The sequence below is a fragment of the Theropithecus gelada genome, chromosome 18 (genome assembly GCF_003255815.1).
Source record: "Theropithecus gelada isolate Dixy chromosome 18, Tgel_1.0, whole genome shotgun sequence".
In the NCBI taxonomy this organism is placed as follows: Eukaryota; Metazoa; Chordata; class Mammalia; order Primates; family Cercopithecidae; genus Theropithecus; species Theropithecus gelada.
The window spans coordinates 18377752-18402016 of NC_037686.1; the positions used below are offsets into that span (position 1 = coordinate 18377752).

The 24265-nt window shown below is 39.3% G+C and overlaps 1 protein-coding gene across 2 annotated transcripts in view; it reads left to right on the forward strand.

The window, feature by feature from the left end:
- The window catches only part of TAF4B (TATA-box binding protein associated factor 4b), a 151407-nt gene that overhangs the window by 80991 nt on the left and 46151 nt on the right, over nucleotides 1-24265 (forward strand). For both annotated transcript variants that reach the window (XM_025365231.1, XM_025365232.1), the window contains exon 13: nucleotides 6730-6786. In XM_025365231.1, coding sequence (XP_025221016.1) covers nucleotides 6730-6786 — 57 coding nt within the window. The remainder of the gene's footprint in view (nucleotides 1-6729; nucleotides 6787-24265) is intronic.

The following is a 24265-nucleotide window of genomic DNA, read 5'->3' on the forward strand; positions in this document are numbered from 1 at the left end:
TGACAGAGCAAGACTCCATCTCCAATAAGTAAATCAATCAATCAGTCAAACAAACAAACAAAAAAAACTGATTTATTTTGAAATTATTTAATACAGAAAAAGTTGCCGAAACTGTACAAAGTACTCTCAGCCCCCTTTTCCAGATTCCCCCAATTTTAACATTTTACTGCATTTGCTTCATCTCTACCCTTTTTGTTTTATTTTTTGTTTTTTGAGACACTCTCATTCTGTAGCTCAAGCTAGAGTGCAGTGGCATGATCTCGGCTCACTGCAACCTTTGCCTCCCAGCCTCCAGCAATTCTCCTGTCTAAGCCTCCTGAGTAGCTAGGACTATAGGCGCTCACCACCATGCCCAGCGAATTTTTTTGTATATTAGTAGAGACAGGGTTTCAGCATGTTGCCCAGGGTGGTCTCCAACTCCTGAGCTTGATCTGCCTGCCTCAGCCTCCCAAAGTGCTGAGATTACAGGAATGAGCCACTGCATCCGGCCTTATCTCTACCCTTTTCATTACCCTTTCTATACACACAATCATTAATCCTCTCCCTCTGTTCCTCTCTTCTTCCCTTCCCCACTTTCTCTCTTCCTCCCTTTCTTTCTTCCTCTCCCCTCCTACCTTTCTTTCCTCTTTCTCTTTCTCTTTCCTTTTCTTTTGTTTTTCTTTTTCTTTTTGAGACAGAGTCTCACTCTGTCACTAGGCTGGAGTACAGTGGCTTGCTGCAGCGTTCACCTCTCAGGCTCAAGCAATCCTCCCACCTCAGCTTCTTAAGTAGCTGGGACTACAGGCACACACCGCCACGCCTGGCTAAATTTTGATTTTTTTGTAGAGACAGGATCTCCCTACAATGCTCAAGCTGGTCTCAAATTCCTAGACTCAAGCAGTCCTCCTGCCTCAGCCTCCCAAGGTGCTGGAATTACAGGCATGAGACACTGTGCCCAGCCATTTTTCTTTTCTTAAGTTTTTTGAAAGTAGTCTTCAGACATCATGTACCCCCACTCCTGAACGTCTTCATATGTAACACTATCATCTAATGCACAGCACCCATTCTGATTTCACTAGCTGGCTCAACCATGTCTCTCTTTCATGGTCCGTTTTCCCATTCAGGAATTTGTGTTTCATATAGTTGTCATCTCATTTCAGATTCTTTTAGGGTTTCTCAGTCTTTCTCTTTTATGCCCTTGACAATTGTCAATAGTATAAGCCTAACTTTCTGTAGGATGACCTTCAACCAGGGCTCGTCTGATATTTCCTTATGATTTGACTTAGGTCAAGCATGCTTGGCAGGAATGCACAGAAATGCTACACTCTTCCAAGCTGATCATATCAAAAGGGTCATATTGGTACCTACTAGTTCTCTCCATTTTAAACTTGCCGTCTCCCACACTTCTTGTTTTTTATTTTTTTGAGACAGGGTCTCGCTTTGTTGCCCAGACTAGAGTGCAGTGGTGTGATCACTGCTCACTGCAGCCTTGACCTCTTGGGCTTAAGCAATCCTCCCATCTTAGCCCCCCAAGTAGTTGGGACTACAGGCACATGCCACCACACCTGGATAAATTTTTTAGTTTTTTAGAGATAGAGTCTGAATATATTGCCCAGCCTCATTTTTCCCTTTGTAATCAATTAGTTTTTCATAGGAAGGCATTCTAAGATCATGCCAATATCCAGTTCCTCATCAAACCAGACATCTGTTGTGATGTCTGCCTAAATCAGCTACCTCTGTCATGGTTGCAAAATGTCAAATCTTTATTCCCATCAACTCTCCTCCTTTTATTAGCACCCTACCATGTGGAAGAGCTTTCTTTCTTTATTCATATTAGTATAGGCTCATGATTTCTCTTTGTCTTACTAGGTTATAATTCATTACTGTCATTTATTTTGTTGCTCAAATTGCCCCTGAGTGGGAGACCCTTTCAGCTGGCCCTTCTATCCCTTAGTCATCCATCTTCTGTCCCTCCATCCATCACTCACTTTCAGGCACAAGGCACTCCAGGCCCAGCTTATACTTTTCATGCTTTAGCCCTGAAATCAGCCATTTCTCTAAGAAGCCTGCCTTCTTTTCAGTTGAGGATGACATTCAGAAACCAACCTTAGGTCATACAGTATACTCATTGCTAAAAGGGTGTCATTACATGTAAGCCCTTCTCAGTGGACAGATCTAGGAAATGTATATATGGTATGTGTATATGTACACATATTTATATATACACACAAATGTCCATCTGTAACTATTTGTATATCTATGTATGTATTATAAAACCGTGAGTTCATATGGATACCTGCAACTCCAATCCAGTGCCTCAGAGTTCTTTCTACCCTTAATCTCTCCCTGTTTGTAAAAACGTTCTCCAGTCTTGAGAAACTTGGCTCCCATTATCCTTGATATATTTAACTTATGTTCTCTATCAGTTATTTAATTGATGTGACTAATCTCTCAACTAGCCATGCTGGCTGACTCCTCTGTCTGCTACTACTAAATTCCCCACCCCATTTCATTGTCTGTGTAATTGGCCACCACGCTCACAGACCCATTCCTTGATGAGACCTCCACTCCCTCACCACCTTGTATTCTTCACCACTGGCCTATACCTTCACATGCCCCAGCTCCCCGTAAGGATATGGGGCACCACAGCCTTGTCACTGTGCTGCTTCCTGCTGTCCCACATACTCAGTCCCCACATTGACACCCACTGCACTGGGAAGAGCAGCAAGATGGGACAGAAAGATGCTCTTTCTTGAGACTTCAAGTGTTATAAGTAAGCACTTAGTCGTTGTAATGAGGTGGATTATTGGTATTTTATTTCCACTTACTGTGTTGTAAACAAGGTCATAAACTATTAAATACTAGTTTAGTTATTATTGACTATAATAATGTATTATACTTGCTCTTTATCTCCTTTGGCTTTTCCTTCTTTACCAGACGTCTAAATGTTGGATTTAGTAGCCTTCAATCTTATGCCACCTTCTCTGTCTTCATTCCCTCTTAAGTTTGTATCTCCATTTCAGCGTGCATTACGAAAATCTGGACTCATACCATTAACTCCCCACTTGACATGACTTCATTGGCTAATAGTTACTTCAAAATTAATATGTCCAAAACAGCTCCTGTTATTCCTCCCCCCTAAATACCTTTTACTCTTATAGATTTTCTTGACTCAATAAATGACACCACCGTCTTCCCAGACATTCAAGCTGAAAAACATAGGCATCATCTTTAACTCTATTTTGTGTCTCCTCTCTCCCCACATCCAAACCACCTCCTATATTATTTATAAAATGTATCCAACTTTTCTTCATCACTATTGTCATTACTCTAGTCTAATTCATCTTTCACTTGGACTTTTATACTATCTTCTAAGTAACCTTCTTTTCCTTCTACAATCCATTCTTCTATTTCTCCTACTATGGTCAGAATGTTTTTATAACAAATCATGTGTGTCTCTTTTGCTTAAAAGCTTTCAGTGGCTTCCTGTTGCACTTAAAATGTAAACTTCCTACCAAATTTTAAAAGGCCTTATGTTATTTGGCACCCACCTACCTCTCTGAGCTTGCCTTGTCACCTACTCTGCTCCAGGCACACTGACCTTTCTGATCCTTGAATGTGCCAAACTTGTGCCCAACTTAGGATATTAGACTTCTAACTAGGCATGTTGAATTGACCATTGAGTTCTCTTCCCCTAAATCTGCTTTTTCTTAGATCTCTACACTCTTAGAAAGTTGCAGTTACCATCCTCCAAGATGCTTGGGCCAAAATCCCAGGAGTCATCCTTGATTCCTCTCTTTACTTCATCACCGACATCCATCCTGTCAACAAATCTGATCAGTTTTACCTGCAACGATATGTTTAGAATGCAACCATTTATTATCTTCTGTGCTTTGATGCTAGTCCACGCTGCCCTTATCTTTCCGGTCAGCCTCTTCTTCACAACAGTTGTTTTAGGGCAGTCTACAAATTGCTCTGTGTGCCTTTGCGTTCAATCTTGGATCCCTACAGTGCATTCTCTACAGAGTGGCCAGAGCCTCTTTTTTTTTTAAAGTGTTACATCAGTGGCATCTCACCCCTGTGCTCCTAACACACCAGTGAATTTTTGTTGTTGTTGTTGTTTTCGAGATGGAGTTTTGCTGTTGTTGCCCAGCCCAGGCTAGAGTGCAATGGCGTGGTCTTGGCTCACTCCTACCTCCGCCTCCCGAGTTCAAGCATTTCTCCTGCCTCAGCTTCCCGAGTAGCTGGGATTACAGGCACCCGCCACCATGCCTGGCTACTTTTTGTATTTTTAGTAGAGATGGGGTTTCACCATGTTGGCCAGGGTGGTCTCGAACTCCTGACCTTTGGTGATCTGCCTGCCTCAGCCTCCCAAAGTGCTGGGATTACAGGCGTGAGCCACCGTGCCCAGCCCAGTGGATTGTTTTTATAGCTAGAATTAAACCCCCAATTCCTTATCATGGCCTACAAGGCAAATACATGATCTCCAGCCTTTCTCTTTCAACTTTTTTCTATGCTTCAACCACATGGGCCATCTTTCTTTCCTCGAGTATGTTCTCATTTTAAGGCTTTAGCAATTACTGTCCCTTCTGCTTGGAATGTTTTCCTCCAGATCTTTGCATGACTACATCTTTTTTGTCATTTAGATCTCTACTCAAATATCACCTCTCATAGATGTCTTCCTTACCATCCTAGCTAAAGAAGTACACACCACACTTATCTTTCCATCACATTATTCTATTTTCTTTATTTTTGTTTTTAATTTGATTTTTAAATTATATATATTTTATTTTTAAATTGTTATTATTATTATCTTTTTTTTTTTTTGGAGATAGGGTCTGGCTCTGTTACCCAGGCTGGAGTGCAATGGCCCCATCTCAGCTCACTGCAACCTCTGCCTCCTGGGTTCAAACGATTCTTGGGTCTCAGCCTCCCAAGTAGCTGGGACTACAGATGCATGCCACCATGCCCAAATTAAATTTATTTTATTTTGAAACAGGGTCTCATTCAGTTGCCCAGGCTGGAATGCACTGGCATGATAATAGTTCTCTGCAGGCCTTGATCTCCCAGGCTCAAGCAGTCTACCCACCCACCTCAGCCTGCCGAGTAGCTGGGACTGTAGGCACGAGTCACTACGCCTGGCTAATTTTTTTAATTTTTAGTAGAAATGGGGTCTTGCTGCATTACACAGGCTGGTCTTGAACTTGAGCTCAAACAGTTCTCCCACCTTGGCCTCCCAAAGTACTGGGATTACAGATGTGAGCCACTGCCTCTGGCCTATTTAATTTCCTTTACAGCACTTAACAGTGTCAGCAATTATTTGTTTTGTATTTTTGCCCATCACTAATATTTTGCATATCATAATGTGTTTCATTTTTATAAAATTATTTATTTTTCTCTTCTTAAAATGTAAGTTACTTGAGTTACTACAGTTCCTTTATCATCTGTCTCCAAGGGCTAGAACAGTGGCATACAGAGTAGAATCTGTACTATGGATGACCAGTATAAATATTGGATGACTGACAAAGGCTTGATATCGAAATGTGCCCGTTTTATGTTGGGGCAAAATATTATATACACACCCACATATATGTATATACATAATGCATATTTTAATATAAATACATATATACACAGACTCATTCTCTGGTGAGACTATAACTAGAATAATAAAAGGGTTTATCGTTGGCTTGAAATGAAATTTTCTTAGTAGATTGGGAACTAAAATGAAGAAAAATTTTACCAGCTTTGGGTTGAATTTTGTGTAGATATTTAAGATTTTTGAAATTAGTAGGCACTCAAATTAAAGATTGTCTCTTATATTTTCCTTTAACCAAAGGTTCTGGTAAATCAATAAATGTATCAGGTACACTTAGTAAATATGAAAATACTTTTAGCTTTTATTTAGTTAGCTATCTAGTTAATAGGTTAGTTAGCTAAGGTTGCATTTTATGGAACAAATATTCAGATTTATAAGCAGTAAATAACTTTGTCATGATGAGAAAAAAGAATATGCATATCCTAAACATGTTTTCCAGTAGACTGATGTTCATGGTGTCAGAAATAAAGTTCCTTACCCTTTGTTCCATCATAGCTTGATATATAGAAAGCAACTCTCTTTTTATGCCAGTCCTGTACTATGGAAGGCGACATCCAATAAACAATTATTGGACATGGTGCACAGCATTCTATTAAGTGCTATAGAGGACCCAAAGATGATAAGATATTTTAATTAAATTACTGAGATGTATTTTCTACTTACAATTTTAGAAATTATACCTTTAAAGAGAGAGATTTCGTTCAAGGTTAGTCAGGTTCTTGATTTTAGTAGTCCTTGAAATACCGTGTGTTTTCCCAAATGGCTTCACCCGAAGATCAGCCAGTATTGATTGTTTTTATTCATTTAAACCAACAATTTTTCTTTTTTTCTTTTCCTTCATCTGTACCACCAATTTTTTAGTTTTCAGTGTTCCTACAAGAACAACGTCATGCCTCAACTGGACCTGACTGACATTGTTAGCATCATTTTCAGTATAAGCTTCCTCCAGGCTAGAACTGCAGCAGCCAGCCCAGATGATGAGGGGGCGGGGGAAACCAGGGTGGGAGTGCAGCTAGACTGGATTGAGGCATTTTCCCCTGGAGCTAAGATATTCAATCACAAGAGAAAATTGTCGTTTATTAAATATTTAATGGCAGCTTTGGTGTTTAGATACTAGTAATTTCTACTAAAATTTTCTTTTCCTTTGATAGAGTCGTTCTAATAAAGAAGATCCAGAACAGCTGAGATTAAAGCAGAAAGCCAAAGAGGTAGGACTTTCAAGTTACCATGCTTGTCTTTGTGTTTGAGGGAAGGTTGGCAGCTCTCTCCTGGCAATTAGGTCAGGGTTTATTTTGCTGTTGCATACCATTTGCAGAAGCCTTGGGGAAGGACAGGAACTGCTAAAGGCAAGGGCAGTACTTCAAATGAGGTCAATGAGTTATGTGCTCTCTTTTTAAAATTTATTTTCAAGGCTTAGGCCTGTCTCGAAATGGGTCTTTGTAAACTACAGCAGTATACTTAGAGGAATATAATGTGAGATTTTAAAAAAAAAGAAACTTTTGAGATTTAGCATCTGGGATTGTACAATAGGCTACATTTTTCCAGGGTAATTGTTCGTTTTGTAAATCTGATACTGCTTATAATTCTTTGGCTGGGAGGCGGTACTGGGATTTAGTTTTAAATGGAAAATGCCTCTGGCTTTTAATTTTCTAGGCCCAGCAGTTTTCTGTTCTGGAATGGAGCCCTTGTTTCACACAGTTCATGTTTAGCTGCAGGGGTTTTAGTTTATAGCTTAGACTGGTTAAGCTTTTACTCCCAGAGGCCTCTGCATAGCAACTGTAGAAATCAACAAATAAGTTCATTTATGTCTGCAGCCTCCTCTCAGTAGCTGACTTTTTACATTTCCCAATATCCATTTCCTGACTTTTCTAGCCCCAGAGAAAAAAGCTCCACTAATTGGAGCTTATTTTAATTGAGCCTTAATATTGGATCTCACTGGAGTTGCCCCCAGAGCTGCTGAGAACAGAATGAAATGAAAGTACCTAAGGTTGAAGATGCGGTGTGTGTATGGGTGTGTGTGTGAAATTTTTCACTTGACCTACAGATTCTTTTCCCTCCTGAATAAATCATCAAGCCTGTTCACATTTCTGATTAAGGATCTGACAGCAGACGATAATAAAGACAATTGAGGTGTGAGACGTGTGATATGGAGCTGAAGAAATTGGTTTCTATAGTTACTTCACTGATTTCATGCAATTTTTAAGGATCTTTGTGCTAAATAAGAGTGATTTTCTGAGCAACCTTTTCCCTTAACTGTGCCTCTTGAACTATGAAATCTGTTGTTGCTTAACATTGCTGCATTTGGCTCCTAGGTGCCAGCAGCAGCAGGTTATTTATGAATGTTTTAAAGGCCCTTATTGTTTGGATTGATGTAGGAACTGAGGCAAAACAAGTGGAAATCTAGTAAGATTCTTACAATCAATGTGGTGTGTTTTCATTAACAGAGAGAAGGAAAATACTTGAACTCTGAGTGGAGGGATTTCAGGATTGGGACAGGGAACGCTGGAAAGGGAGAAGGCTTTAAAAAGTTGAAAGGAGAAACATTTTATTTTCAGCAACAAAATATTCCTCATACTGATGTCTTTCCAGTGGAAAATATATCTAAAAATATTAGTATGAGAACTGTACCGATAATTCTCTTTAAGCAAACCTGGCATGCAGATATTAGGGATGGGCAACCTAACGTTGCTCTGAATCATGGGTATCCCACCTTGTTTTAATTAAGGACTGACTAGATGCTTATCTTCTAATTGCGTTCCCTTTTTGGAAAATATGCAACAGAAAGCTTACCCTTTTAACCTTACCCTGTTTGTCCCTCCTTCGTAAACCTTCATAAGCATCTGAATCTTAGATTAATTTTTCCTTCGACTTTGTATGGGATGGTTTTGTTTTTGTTTGCGTTTTATTTTAGTATGTTGTTTAATAATTCCCTAAGGGATGAATAGGTGGACAACATTTTTCAAAGAAAACTGTGAGAGGAAATGTACCAAAAAAATGCCTGTCTTAATGAGAACAGGTGGTAGCAAACCTGTGTTTTTCTCTTCCTTTGCACCTCCATTTATTTCTTTTTCCAAGCAAGATTAAAGGAACTCAATGTAACTTCTTTCCAAAATATTTTAAAAGTTTTCTAGTTGCTTCCTATCATAAATCCTCTTTGATCAAAAAAAGGAATCAAATACATTGGCCCCTTTCCAAGAACAGAGCCACTCTGTATTGCAAATGTTTGGTGAAAGTCAAATATTGTCATTTTTGTCATCCTTCTGACCCCTCGAGTTCTTAATAACTTGAGTGTTCTAAGGGGCTCTAGTTCAGAATCAAATACACAGTGATAGTGTATTTTGTTTGATTGCATAAATATTGATTTTTTTTTTTTTTTTTTTTTTTTTTAAATGAGATGGAGTCTTGCTTTGTCGCCCAGGCTGGAGTGCAGTGGCATGATCTCAGCTCAGGCAACCTCTGCCTCCCAGGTTCAGGTGATTCTCTGGCCTCAGCCTCCCGAGTAGCTGGGATTAGAGGCACGTACCGCTGCATCCAGCTAATTTTTGTATTTTTAGTAGAGATGGGGTTTCACCATGTTGGCCAGGCTGGTCTGAAACTCCTGAACTCAGGTGATCTACCTGCCTCAGCCTCCCAAAGGGCTGGAATTACAGGAGTGAGCCACCGTGCCCGGCTGACCATATCTTAATAGAGAGTTGGATTGCTTGCTTGTATGGTAATTTGTGAGGTTAGCATTTAGGATGCATTAATCACTATCATGCTGGTATAAACTATGATGCTTTGGTGTATGAATTTTTGGTATTTGGCTGTCTGAGAAGTTTTCTTTGTTCACTCATGAATTTTTTTTTTTAGCACAACAGCCTTATGCTTGCTTGATTTAGAACTGATTTGTTTTCCCTTTCAAACCTACCTACCAGGCTTGTCATAGAAAAAAGATTACTGGCTATCTTATAAATGCAGAACTTCGAAGAACTGTTTACAGAAGCTGTAGGGTTTCTTTATGCTGAGAAATGTTTCAGCAATGATATTTCTCATATAAATATTAAAAATCACAATCTGAATCCCCTTCATTCATAATCTTATCCATATTTGCTTTTAACTGACTAGAATTCTTAAGCCATGTGTAGTGGCTTACACCTGTAATCCTATCACTTTGGGAGGCTGACATGGGCGGATCACCTGAGCTTAGGAGTTCAAGACCAGCCTGGGCAACATGGTGAAACCCTGTCTTTACTAAAAATATGAAAAATTAGCTGGACTTGGTGGCACACACCTGTAATCCCAGTAACTTGGGAGTCTGAGACATAAGAATCGCTTGAATCTGGGTGGCAGAGGTTGCAGTGAGCTGACATGGTGCCACTGAACTGACTCCAGCCTGGGTGACAGAGTGAGACTCTGTCTCAGAAAAAAGTAACTAGAATTTTTTTTTTCTTTTTTTTTTGTGAGACGGAATTTCACTCTTGTTGCCCAGGCTAGAGTGCAAGGGCACGATCTCGGCTCACTGCAACCTCTGCCTCCCAGGTTCAAGAGAGTCTTCTGCCTCAGCCTCCCGAGTAGCTGAGATTACAGGCATGTGCCACCACGCCTGACTAATTTTGTATTTTTAGTAGAGATGAGGTTTCTCCATGTTGGTCGGGCTGGTTTTGAACTCCCGACTTCAGGTGATCCTCCTGCCTCAGCCTCCCAAAGTGCTGGGATTACAGGCATGAGCTGCTGCACCTGGATCATTTCTCCTGTAGTTTTTCTTTCCTCTGGTAAAGTTTTAGAGGCTCTTCATCTTTGCATTCCAGATGTAAGGACAAATTGTGTTAAACTGGACAGGTTTTTAAAAAGTATCAAATAATTTCTTTTCATTCTTCCTATCAACTTCTTCTGATTTTGTCATTCTCATTTGGCACTTAAAAACAGACTGCCTTTGGACTGGCCTCCAACCCAGTCTTACTCCATTGAAGAAGTCCATGCTGCATGGTGCTCCTATTGACCTGACAGGTTTTCTGTCTATTTGAAAACCAGCTGATATGTCTGTGGATATTCCTGTAATTCAAACGTTTTATTTTCAACTTAGAGACTGTCTTCTTTCCCTTTCTCTGTTGCCTGAAAAAACATAAGCATCCTTTCTCTTTTTCTCGCTATTATAACTTTATATTTTCTATACTAGCCCTTTCAAATTCTGAAATTTTTATGATTTTTCTAGATACTTTTCCTAAAATATAAGTACTGGCATTCTTCCATTTTGCCATCTCTTTGTGAAAGTTTTTTTAGTTGGTTTGTTTTTGGTTTTGTTTTTGAGAAGGGTCTCACTCTGTCACCCAGGCTGGAGTGCAGTGATGCAATCTGAGCTCACTGCGGCTTTGACCTCTTGGACTCAAGCGCTCCTCCTACCTCAGCCTACCAAGTGTTTGAGACCACAGGCACATGCCACCACACCTGGCTAATTTTTAAAATTTTTTGGAGAGTCGGGGTCTCCCAGTGTTGTCTAGGCTGATCTCGATCTTGTGACCTGAAGATTTGGCCTCTTGAACTGCCATAGTTCATTTATCATCCAATTATCATTCATTAGGTTCTCTTGGAACCATGAAAGCCTCACTAGGTTTCCTTCATGGGTATTTTTACAAGATAACTTTAATGGTAGTATTTCTTTACTGGTATACCTTAAATGGAAAAGAAAGTATCAGAGATCCATAAGAAGATTGCATGCATACTTTTTTTTTGATGTGTAGGATCTGTGTGTTTTGAGAGACTTATTACTCTCTTAGTAGAAAGATGCCTATTTAAAAAAATATAGCATTGAACTGGAAGTAAAGTATCTTGGATTCTAGATTCAGCCTGCCATTATCGAGAGCTTGTTTTGGGGAAAGTTACTTTAATTCTTTGAACTTACCTCTGTTTCCTTGTATTTAAAATGAATTTAACAATTCCTGCTCTGCTTATATTACAAGATTGTCATAATTTAGGGGAAGGCGAGGCATAAAAGAAAAAAACAGTAGCTTATAAACATTAACTGTAGGAACATTTAAGGTAGATGTCATTGAGCTCTTAGACTTAAGTTTGAGATAGACCATGAATATGTTATTTCTTTCTTTCCAGAGGACTGAAAAGAAAATGAGAAGAAAAAAGAGTGCAAGGGTGACAACTGAAAAAAAATTTTTTGTAATACAGAATAACTGTAGCACATTAATATTTTACACAATTTATAAATCAAATGTTATTGGTTTAAGTTAAAGAGAGAAGGTGGCTAATTGAGATTATGAGGAATATACTTTTTTTTTTTTTCAGGAAGGTAGGGATGAATGAGTAGTGTTGACCAACAAGGCACCAGAGTTTACATATCAAATTCCAGGAATCTCAGATGTTCTGGACAGTGCCCTGGTATTGTAATAACCAGCCTTAGTGGTTGGGAGAAAGAAAAAGAAAAGATTCTAAACTGTTTGATTTGGTGGAATGACTGCTAATAATTATCTTTGAGGGCTTAAAAAAGATCTTGTATTTCGGTTGTGGTATCCTTGAAATTAAGATAAGGTGGAATGGTGATTTTTTAAAAATTTGCAACTTGCTTTTTGGTTCCCTTGACTTAAGATTCAGCTGTTAATATTTAGGAGTTGTTTGTTTTTTTTTTTTTTTCCCTGTTTGTTTTGTTTATTTTAGCATTTAACCTTACATTCCCTGGTAAACTTGTTCTTTTAAGTAATGATTCAGATGTAATTATAAGCATTGTTAAGAATTTTAGAGTTTGATCCATGAAATTTTCCAAAGGGTATCTAATTCAATTTAAAGTTTTACTATTTAAAACGTTTCCACTGTTTGGTGTTAGGGTTTTATTGTTACCTCTGTGTGTACTTAACTTTCATTGTGAAATCTAAGCAAGACATTATTCTTAGTTCTTTGTATCCTGAGTTCAAAACCTGGTGTGATATACTTTGTTTCTCTTATTTGTTTAGATTTTTTCATACATTCCTATTCGGTGGTGTGATTATTTTCATTGCTACTAACACTTAAGCAGAAAAAGAAACACATTTTTTGATTTCCCATATTGTCTATGTCATAACTATCTAGATAAATTTGGTTCTTCCTGTTAAATGTGTCCCTGTTCCTGTCCAGCCTGTCAGCTGATATGAAACTTGGTTTATTCTTTCTTCGGCTAGGGCCTCTGATTCTGCTTAATCTTTTGGTTTCTGTTGTCAATTTTCCTTTTGTTCTTGAAAATTATGTGCTTAGCATCAAGAAGTACCTCTATTGAACTTTACCTCTGAGAACTTGTGTGATCTTCAAAGTAATTTCTTAATGTTTTTTGGGTCTTGATTAAAGGCTGTACTAACATGAGTTGTACTTATAAATGAAGAGATGAGTACTTAACACCAGAAATAAAATAATCTTCAATTACTGTTGCTTAGTTGCCTTCTAGGGCACTATCTTGAATTTTAGAGATTTCTACTTCCTATCATAGAGACTGTGAAAAGAGAAATGAAGGCTTCTGCCTTTTTCATTACCCATAAAGGAAATAGTGAGCATATTCTTAAAAGAGAACCTCCCAAACCTGTTTGGTCTCTTTGGAACAAGGTGTTTGTTGCTGGTGTTGGTGAGCAAGCAAGCTTACATTTTATTAAACAAAGGCTAGTTGGTATGTAATATAACAGAAACCAATTGTCAGAATTCTGGCTAAACTATCTTTAAAGAGTTCCAGTTAAGATGGAGTAAAAACACTTCATATTTTCTCTCCCACTGAATACAACTATAAAATCTGGACAGAATGCATGGAGCAGCTATTTGAGGACATTGAAAGTTAAATAGTAAACAGATTGGGGAAGAAGATAAGAATTCAAAATACTATTTGAACTGGTGGTGAGGTTGCCACCCTCCATCCCTTACCCCCATTCTTCCTACTGCTTGATTCTAGACCTGGATACAGTCACAGAAGTGGGTGGGAAAGTGGGCTGAATCCCCAGCTGTCTGGCCAGGAGGGGCTCCAGGGAACCCGAAATTACTGGGAAGATGACAGAGAGGGAGGAGCTCAGGAAAGCAACCCCATGGATTGTGTTAAACTCCTAGACGTACTCCTGAACTACACATTTGCCATATGTGGATCTTGTTCTAATGAGCATACCAAAGCCTTTAAGAACTGGACCAACAAACCACCACCAGATCCCAGATTGACCACTGGGGGATGCACAGGGCAGATCCAGATAACATCGCGAAAGCTTTGAAAACTGAGCTGACATTGTAGCCACAGACCACAGAAGTCACCTTGGAACCTGTGGCTTGAACCTGTGTTGATTGCATGCTAAAACAAAGGTATTAACATTCTCCAAAGGATATCTAGAATACCCAGAGCTTCATAACATAATACAGTTGACATAGGTTTGAAGTGTACTAGTCCACTTATGTGGATTTTTTTCAACCACTTGTGGATGGAAAATACACTATTTGCAGGATGCGAAACCCATGTATGTGGAGGGGCTGACTTTTCATATACACAAGTTCTGCAGGGCCAACTGAGAACTGAATATACATGGATTTTGGTGTACTTCGGCATCCTGGAATCAGTCCTCCATGTATACCAAGGGATGACTGTATTCAAAATATTCAGGATACAATACAAAATCACTTGACATGAAGGACCAAGAATATTTCAACTCCCATAGGAAGAGACAATCAACAGGTACCAGCCCCAAGATAACATAGATGTTGGAATTATCTGACAAACACTTAAACTACTATAAAAATGTTCCAAGAAGCAAATTATAAACACTCTTGAAATGATTGGAAAAATAGAAACTCCTAGCAAAGGGCTAGAAAATATAAAGAATAAAGTTATAAAATGGAAATTTAGGAACTGAAAATGACAATAACCAAAATAAAACACATTCAGCTGAATGAGCTGAATAGCAGGATAGAAATGACAAGAGTCAATTAACCCAGTCAAACCCAGGTTCAACTCACATGATAATCAATCTCTGAAAACTATATAGATGTAGAAAATAAAAATTTTGAAAATAACCAAGGAAAAGGACACATGTCAATAGAAGAACAATAATTGCAATAACTAGATTTCTCATTAGAAAGCAAATAGAAAAACTTTTTTTTTTTAAAGAAAAAGGGAGGAAAAAACGAGATCAGAAGAAAGTAGAGAAAAAGGAACTGTAAACTTAAAATCTTATATATCATGAAAATATCCTGCAGGAATAAAAGTGAAGAAATAAAGAAATTTTCTGGTGAAGGAAAAGGAAGAAAATTCACTGCCAACAGAGTTGCTATAAGACAATTAAGGATATTATTCACAATGAAGTCAGATGATACCAAAGGGAAACTGAACTTCAGGAATGAAGAAAGCACAACAGAAATGGAAAGCATAATAGACTATTCTGCTTTTGAATTAAAGTATGTTTAAGTAAAAGCAGATTTGAGGACTGACATTGGCGAGATGACTGACTAGAGATGCCTGGTGCTTGTCTCTTCTACAAAAAAGGACTGAGGCAATGAATAAACAGATAGGATTTGACTAGAATGTCAGAGAGAGCGCTGGAGTGCAGTGGGTGAATGGAGACACACCTGTAAATGATTGGAAATCCAGGAGAGCAGCATGAGGGTACCTAGCATCTGCAGTCCTGTCTTCCCCACCTGGATTGGATCTGGAGTCAAGAGAGACTTCCCATTGCAGGGAAAAGGCAATCAGAATAACCTAGCCAGTCCTTGTTGCCACCACAAACACGTACAGTCGTTACTACAGGAGAATCCCACAGTCCTCAAAAGCCCTGAACCCAGTTTGGAGAGCTACCGTGAATTCACACAGCTGCATTGCCCTGAATTAGGAACACCAAGGTCAGCACTCCCAAGCTTCCATCCAGCCACTGTGAGCCAATGTGCTGCAGCACAGCACCATCTTGAGAACAGGGCCACTTCTGGAGTGTTGCCTCCACAAGGAGTCAGTAGGCACTGCACCTCTCCAGCACTGGGGCTCCATCTTCATTGCACCAAGCCCACACTCATGACTCTGAGTGCCAAAACCCCAGCAGCGTGGAGCCTGGGCCCAGGATTGGCTGTCACTGGTCCTGCACAGAAGAGAAGCCAACTCATGCTGCCCTCACTTCCAGCTAGAGGAATAGTCTGGCAGTCCCACCCAAGGCGAACCTGTTCTTGAGCTGGCCAAACTGCTGCATGCCCGCCCCTTAGTGGGAGAGGCCTTCAAAGCCTCTGAGCAGCTGACAGGCGTCTATGCTAGTGGTGTAGCTACCTTCCTGTGCTCAGAGCTTGAGAAACAGCCCTGCAGTGTCCTACCCTCCACAGATAAGCCTCTGGTCTGCCCAACAGCCCTGCGCCCACAATCAGGGTCTGCAAAGCTGCTCCACTGGCAGCCACACTCAAAGGTCTGCTGAACAACCGTGAGCCCACATCTTGGGCCTGAGAGACTGAGCCATCCTCACCAGACATGCCTTTAGGCCAGTCAGGCAGCTGTGCACCTGTGTTTTCAGCAAGAGTAACAGCCCTGTGGGCTGCTTCTTGCAGGCATGTCCTCGGGCCAGCTGAGCAACCATGTGTATGTCCTCCTGCCCAGAATAAGAGCCCTGTAGCCCAAATCCAAGCACCGAGTTGGTGGACCCACCATTTGTATGTATATGCCCCTGACCTGAGAAACAGCCCAGTGAGCCCACACCCAGCAAAACTGCACCACCTCCACCACAAACTCAGCCCAGGCCACTGAGACATTTGCATATGTCACTAGTATGGATTACAGCTGAAGAAACTATACTACTGTGTCTACCTAGAACTCAACAAACGGACACCCTAACACCCATTCATACGAGTAAGTCTTTCTCTGTGAAACCTACTCTATAAAATTGGAAGAGGCGACTTTTCTACCACATGAATGGAAATCAGTGTAGGGATACATCAAACATGAAAAACCACAGATAAATATCCATGAAAAGGAACACAATAATTTTCCAATAACAGAGGCTAATCATAGGGAAGTATATAAAATGCTAGAAAAAGAATTCAGAATAATAATCTTAAGTAAACTCTGTGAGATACAGAATACTGATGAATATTCAGTGAAATCAGGAAAACGATTCACAATTTGAATAGAGAAAATTTTATTTTTATTTGTGTCTTTTTTAGAGACAAGGTTTTATTTACCCAGGCTGGAGTGCAGTGTTTTGAGCATAGCTTACTGTAACTTTGAAGTTCTGGGCTCAAGCCATCCTCCCACCTCAGCTTCCTGAGTATCTGAGACTAGAAGCATGTGCCACCATGCTCCAGCTAAGTGAATGAGAAATTTAATAACAAGATAGATATCATAATAAAGAACCGAACAGAAATCCTACAGCTGTAGAATTCAATGAATGAAATAAAAAATACAGTTGAGACCTTCAACAATACACTACACCAAGCAGAAAAAAGAATTTTTGAACTTGAAGAGATTGAATCTACACAGGCAGACCAAAAACAAAAACAAAAACAAAAACAAAAGAAAAGAAGAAGAAAGCTACAGGATTTATGGGACACCATGAAGCAAACAAATATTCACATCATGGGCATTCCAGAAGGAGAAAAGAAGTGAAAAGATGTAGAAAACCTATTTAATGAAATAATAGCTGAAAATTTCTCAAGTATTTGGAGAGAGACATCCAGGTTCAGGAAGCTGGAAGAACCCCAGGTGGATTCATCCCAAACAAGTCCTCTCCTAGGTGCATTATAGTCAAATTGTCAAGTCAAAGTCAATTCTAAAAGCGGTAAAGGAAAAATGTCTATTCACAAATAAAGGTACTCTTATCAGATTAACAGTAGATTTCTCAGCAGAAACTATACAGGCTAGGAGAGAATGGGATACTATATTCAAAGTACTGAAAGGGAAAATTTTTAAAAACTGCCAACCAAGAATATATGTGTGTGTGTGTGTGTGTGTGTATATATATATATTTTATATATATACTTTATATATATACTTTTTGGTTTTTTTTGAGATGGAGTCTCACTCTGTCGCCCAGGCTGAAGTGCAGTGGCATAATCTCAGCTCACTGCAACCTCCGCCTCCCGGGTTCATGCCATTCTCCTGCCTCAGCCTCCCAAGTAGCTGGGACTAGAGGCGCCCACTACCATGCCCGGCTAATTTTTTGTATTTTCAGTAGAGATGGGGTTTCACCGTGTTAGCCAGGATCGTCTCTATCTCCTGACCTTGTGATCTGCCCGCCTCTGCCCCTCAAAGTGCTGGGATTACAGGCATGAGCCATCACGCCTGGCCCAGCCAAGAATATTATACCCAGCAAAACTATCCTTCAGAAATGAAGGAGAAATAAAATGTCTCACAGATAATCAAAAAATAAGGGAATTCATCACCATTAGACCAGCCCGACAAGAGATACTCAGGAGTTTTACATTTGAAAGTGAAGAAATGACAACCACCATCATGAAAGCATGTGAAGCTATAAAACTCACTGGTAGAACCAATACAGAAAAGAGAAAGAGAGAGGAATCAAACCTTATCACTACAGAAAAAGATCCACCTACACAAATAAACACTAAAAGATGAAGAAAGGAACAATGGATATACAAAACAACCAGAAAACAATCAATAAAATGACAGCAATAAGTCTGCACCTATCAGTAATAATCCTGTGTGTAAACAGATTAAGTTCCCCATTTTAAAGATACAGACTAGTCAAATGGTTAAATAAACAAGACTCAACTGTAAGGTGCCGACGATAAATTCACTTCAGCTGTAAAGTCATACATAGACTGAAAGTGAAGAACAGAAAAAGACATTTCCACAAACAGAAACGAAAAGCTAGCAGGAGTAGCTATACTTACATGAGACAAAACAGACTTAAAGTCAAAATGGTAAAGAGACAAAGAAAGACATTATACAATAAGGGATTAATTTGGCAAGAACATATAACAATTGTGAATACATATGTGTACCCCACACTGGACCACTGAGATATATAAAGTAAATATTATTAGATCTAAAGGGAAAGATGGACCCCAATACAATAATAGTTGGAGACTTTAACATTCCATTCTTAGCATTGGACAGATCATGTAGACAGAAAATCAACGAAGAAACATTGGATTTAAACTGTACCATAGACCAACTGGACTTAGCAGGCATTTATGGAACATTTCACCCAACAGCTGCAGAATACATATTCTTTCCAGAAATACATGGAATATTCTCCAGTATTGACCATATGTTAGGACACAAAACAAGCCTCAAACATTTTAAAATGTCAAAATCATATCCTAAGTATCTTACCTGACCACTATGGAATAAAAGTAGAAATAAGAGGAATATTCAAAACTGTACAATTAAGCAACAGTCTCCTGGACAACCAATGAGTGAAGGGAGAAATTTCCAGGCCTTACTAACCATCAGGTAATTCATATTGGAGAGAAACCTTATGAATGGAATGAATGTAACAAGGTCTCTAGTTATGTCATATATTTGAAAGGCATCTGAGAAGTCATACTGGAGAGAAGCCTTACAGATGTAATAACTGTGGAAAAGTCTTTACTGAGTGTGCAAGCCATACTAAACATCATGTAATCCGTCTGGAGATAAACCTTACAAATGTGGCTGTGGGAAATTTTGTCTACTGTAGTCATATCTCACTAGATATTAGTCCATCCATACTGGAGAGACACCTTACAAATGTAATAAGTGTGTCAGTGCCTTTAGTGAGCATTCAAGCATTACTAAATATCAGGTAATCCATAGCGGAGAGAAACCATACAAATATAATGAAAGTGGTAAGTCCTTGTCTTGGCAACCAAACTTCAGCAGACATCAGATAATCCATACTGAAGAGAAACCTTACAACTGCAATGAATGTGGCAAGATCTTCAGTCGAAATTTACACCATGCACAGCATCAGAGAACTTACACTTGAGAGAAAGCTTCCAAATGTAATGAGTGTGGCAAATCCTTAATCATTTGTTTAAGCATTAATCTACCTCAGAGCGGCCATACTAAAGAGAAACCCTATAACTGTAATATATGTGGCAGTGGCTTCTTCCAGGCCTCAAAACTCTAGGCACCTATATATATGTCTTTGAGTTAACCAAATAAACAATGTGCATGCTAAGACCTTGACCCAAGGATCAAAACTGTTCAATAACAAAGGATTTTTACAGGTTTGTAACATGATTATATTGCATGATGCTGAAGTTTGGGGTACGATTGATCCCAGCTCCCACGTAGTGAGAATAGTACCCAGTAGTTAGTTTTTCAACACTTTTTCCTCTGTTCCTTCTTTCCCATTCCAGAAGTCCCCAGTGTCTATTGTTGCCATCTCAAAGGATTCTTATTGACTACCAATGCAATAAATGCATACAGCTCTTTGTTAAAAAAAAAAAAAAAATCAGTAGTGTTCCTTACACAATGAACTAGCTGAAAAAACAAAATCAAGAAGGCAATCCCTGCCAAACAAACAAACAAAACCACCTGGAAATAATTTAACCCAGGAGATGAAAGAACTCTGCAAGGAAAATTATAAAACACTAATGAAAGAAACTGAAGAAGATACAAGCAAATGTACAAACATCTCATGCTCATGGATCAGAAGAATTAATACTGTTTTTTTCTTTTTCTTTTTCTTTTTTTTTTTTGAGACGAGTCTCGCTTTGTCATCCAGGCTGGAGTGCAGTGGCGTGATCTCGGCTCACTGCAAGCTCCGTCTCCCGGGTTCACGCCATTCTCCTGCCTCAGCCTCCCGAGTAGCTGGGACTACAGGCACCATGCCCAGCTAATTTTTTGTATTTTTAGTAGAGACAGGGTTTCACTGTGTTAGCCAGGATGGTCTTGATCTCCTGACCTTGTGATCCACCCGCCTCAGCCTCCCAAAGTGCTGGGATTACAGGCGTGAGCCACTGTGCCCGGCCAAATTAATATTGTTAAAACGACCATACTACCCAAGGCAATCAACAGATTCAGTGCAATCTCTATCAAAATACCAAGGGCATTCTTCACAGAAATAGGAAAAATAAATTTGAAAATTCATATGGAACTGCAAAAGACCTCAAATAGCCAAAGCCATCATGAGCAAAAAGAACAAAGCTGGAGGCATGACACTACCAGACTTCAAAATATACTACAAAACTGTAGCCACCAAAATAACATGCGACTGGCATAAAAACAAAAACATAAACATAGACCAATGGAACAGAATAGGGAATCCAAAAGTTAATCAAGGTGTCTACAGCCAACATATTTTTGACAAAGGTGCCAGGAACATACACTGGGGAAAGCATGTTCTCAAAAATATGGTGCTGGGAAAACGGATATCCATATGCAGAAGAGTAAATGTAGACCTCCGCCTCTTACCCTATTAAAAAATCAAGTCAAAATGGTTCAAAGATCTAAGTGTAAAACCTGAAACTATAAAGCTACTAGAAGAAAACAGAGGAAATGCTTCAGGACATATTTTATGTCAGGAAAATATTTTATGAATAAGACCTCAAAAGTGCATGTAACAAAAGCAAAAATGGATTATGTTAAATGAAAAACTTTTGCATAGCAAAGGAAACAATCCACAGAGTAAAAAAAATAGACTACAGAATGGGGAGAAATATTTACAAACCATTCATCTGATAGTGGATTAATATCCAGAATATACAAAGAACTCAAGCATCTCAACAGCAAAAAAATCAGTCTGATTAACAGATTGGCAAATGAGCCAGGTGCAATGGATTATGCCTGTACTCTCAACACTTTGGAAGGAAGAGGTAGGAGGATCACTTGGAGCCAGGAGTTTGAGATCAGCCTGGGCAACCTAGTGAGACCCCATCTCTACAGAAAATTTAAAACTGAAGGTTAGCCATGTATGGTGGCATAGGCCTGCAGTCCTAGCTACTTGGAAGGCGTAAGTAGTGTGATCACTTGAGCCTAGGAGGTTGAGGCTGCTGTGAGCCATGATCATGGTACTACATTCTATCCTGGGTAATAGAGTGAGACCCTGTCTCTAGAAAAAAAAAAAATTAAAAACAAACAAATGAGCAAATGATCAGAATAGACATTTCTCAGAAGAAGACATGCAAACAGCCAACAGGTATAGGAAGAAATGTTCTATGCCACTAATCATCAGAGAAATGAAAATTAAAACCACAACTAGGTATCATTTGACCCCAGTGAAGATGGCTGTTACCAAAAAGACAAAAAATGAGAAATGCCATCGAGGATCCAGGGAAAAGGGAATTCGGTGAGAATGTAAACTAGTATAGCCACTGTGGAGAATGGCATGGAGGTTCCTCTTAAAACTACAAATAGAACTACCGTATGATCCAGCAATCCCAGTACTGAGAAAGGAAAAGAAATCAGTATGTCACAGAGACATCTGTACTCCCATGTTCATTTCAGCACTAATTGTATTAATAATTGCCAATATATAGAATCAACCCAGGTGCTCAACACCAGATGAATGGATAAAGAAAATGTGCCATATATACACAGTAGAATACTATTCAGCTATAAAAAAGAATGATATCTTGTCATTTATGACAACATGGATGGAACCTGGAGGACATATGTTAAGTGTTCCAGGAAAAATTAAACACTGTATGTTTTCACTGATCTGTGAAAACTAAAACAAAGTTGGTCTCATAGAAGTAAAAAGGAGAGGCCGGGCGCGGTGGCTCAAGCCTGTAATCCCAGCACTTTGGGAGGCCGAGGTGGGTGGATCACGAGGTCAGGAGATCGAGACTATCCTGGCTAACATGGTGAAACCCCGTCTCTACTAAAAATACAAAAAACTAGCCGGGCGTGGTGGCGGGCGCCTGTAGTCCCAGCTACTTGGGAGGCTGAGGCGGGAGAATGGCGTGAACCCGGGAGACGGAGCTTGCAGTGAGCCGAGATCACGCCACTGCACTCCAGCCTGGGAGCACAGCGAGACTCTGTCTCAAAAAAAAAAAAAAAAAAAGAAGTAAAAAGGAGAACAGAATAGTAGAGGATGGAAAAGGTCTGGGGGAAAAGGGGATAAGGAAAGATTTGTTGAAGGCTACAAAATTACAGCTAGATAGGAGAAATAAGTTCTACAGCACTGTAGGATGACTATAGTTAATAATACATAGTTTCAAGTAGCTACAAGGAGGCTAATAAATGTTCTTAACATAAAAATATAAATATTTGAGGTGATGGATATACTAATTACCCTCATCTGATCACTGTATATTTATTGCAGTATCACTAAGTACCCATAAATATGTACAATTATGTGTCAGACTTAGTAAAAATTAAATTAATATTCAGTAATCAGCTATAGTTTTAAACACCAGCAACAAACAAAATAAATAAGATATTAAAGGATCATAAATCTAACATATGCAAATAAAGGTTTAATGAAATATATATGATTGATGTAAAAGATGATGATTGGTGAAATTCATTAAGGATAAATTGAGATTCACCATATGTATGGATTAGAAAAATTAACACCAGAGATTTTCTTTTTTTTTTTTTGAGACGGAGTCTCACTCTGTTACCCAGGCTGGAGTGCAGTGGCCGCGATCTCAGCTCACTGCAAGCTCCGCCTCCCAGGTTCACACCATTCTCCGGCCTCAGCCTCCCGAGTAGCTGGGACTACAGGCGCCCGCCACCTCGCCCGGCTAGTTTTTTGTATTTCTTAATAGAGACGAGGTTTCACCGTGTTAGCCAGGATGGTCTCGATCTCCTGACCTCGTGATCCGCCTGTCTCGGCCTCCCAAAGTGCTGGGATTACAGGCTTGAGCCACCGCGCCCGGCCAACACCAGAGATTTTCAATGTATGTACATGTAATATATAAGACAACTACAGCAAAATATGGAGGATAAAGAGCCATATATATGGCCAAGGCTTTTATATTCCACTTGAAGTGGTAAAATATTGATGCTGAGCAGACTGAAAATTTAAATACGTATGTTGTAATCCCTAGAGCCACCACTAAAATTGATATAAAACACTTAGAGTTAATATAAAATACAGTAGATAAATTAAAATGTTAAAAAGTTTGAAATAATTCCAAATAGAAAAAGGGAAACAGAGAAATGAAAAACAGAGGGAACATACAGAAAACAAAATGATAGACCTAAATCTAATCATTAATTGTTACATGAAGTGTAAATGATTCAAATATACCAATTAAAAGATAGAGACTCTCGGGGTGGATTAAAAATCTGTAATGGAACTTTAAGCAACTCAAATCACAGGTAATGATATAGGTAAGCTAAAGTAACAAGATGGGAGAAAATGCTTACATTAGAAAAGAAGAAAGACCTCAAATCAATAATTTAAACTTCCTTGAGAAACTGGAATAGGAAGAGCAATATAGACCCAAACCAAGCAGAAGGAAGCACATATCTTTGAGTACTCATCAATGACTTTAGAAAAAAGTTCCCAAAAACTGCTTCTTTGATCAACAATATCGACAACTTTTCGTAAGACTGAGAAAGGAAAAAACAAAGAAGAGAAATCACTAATATTGCTCTGTTGCCCAGGCTGTAATGCAGTGGTGAGATGTCAGCTCACTGCAGCTCCCATCCTCCAGAGTTGAGATCCCATAAGCCCAGGAGGTAAAGGTTGCAGTAAGATGAGATCGCATCACTGCACTCCAGCCTAGATAACAGAGTGAGACCCTGTCCCCCTGCCGCACCCCTCTCCCCAAAAGCAAATATAGCACATAACTTTGCAGAAGTTTGGCAACTTAGATAGATTAAATGACCAATACCTC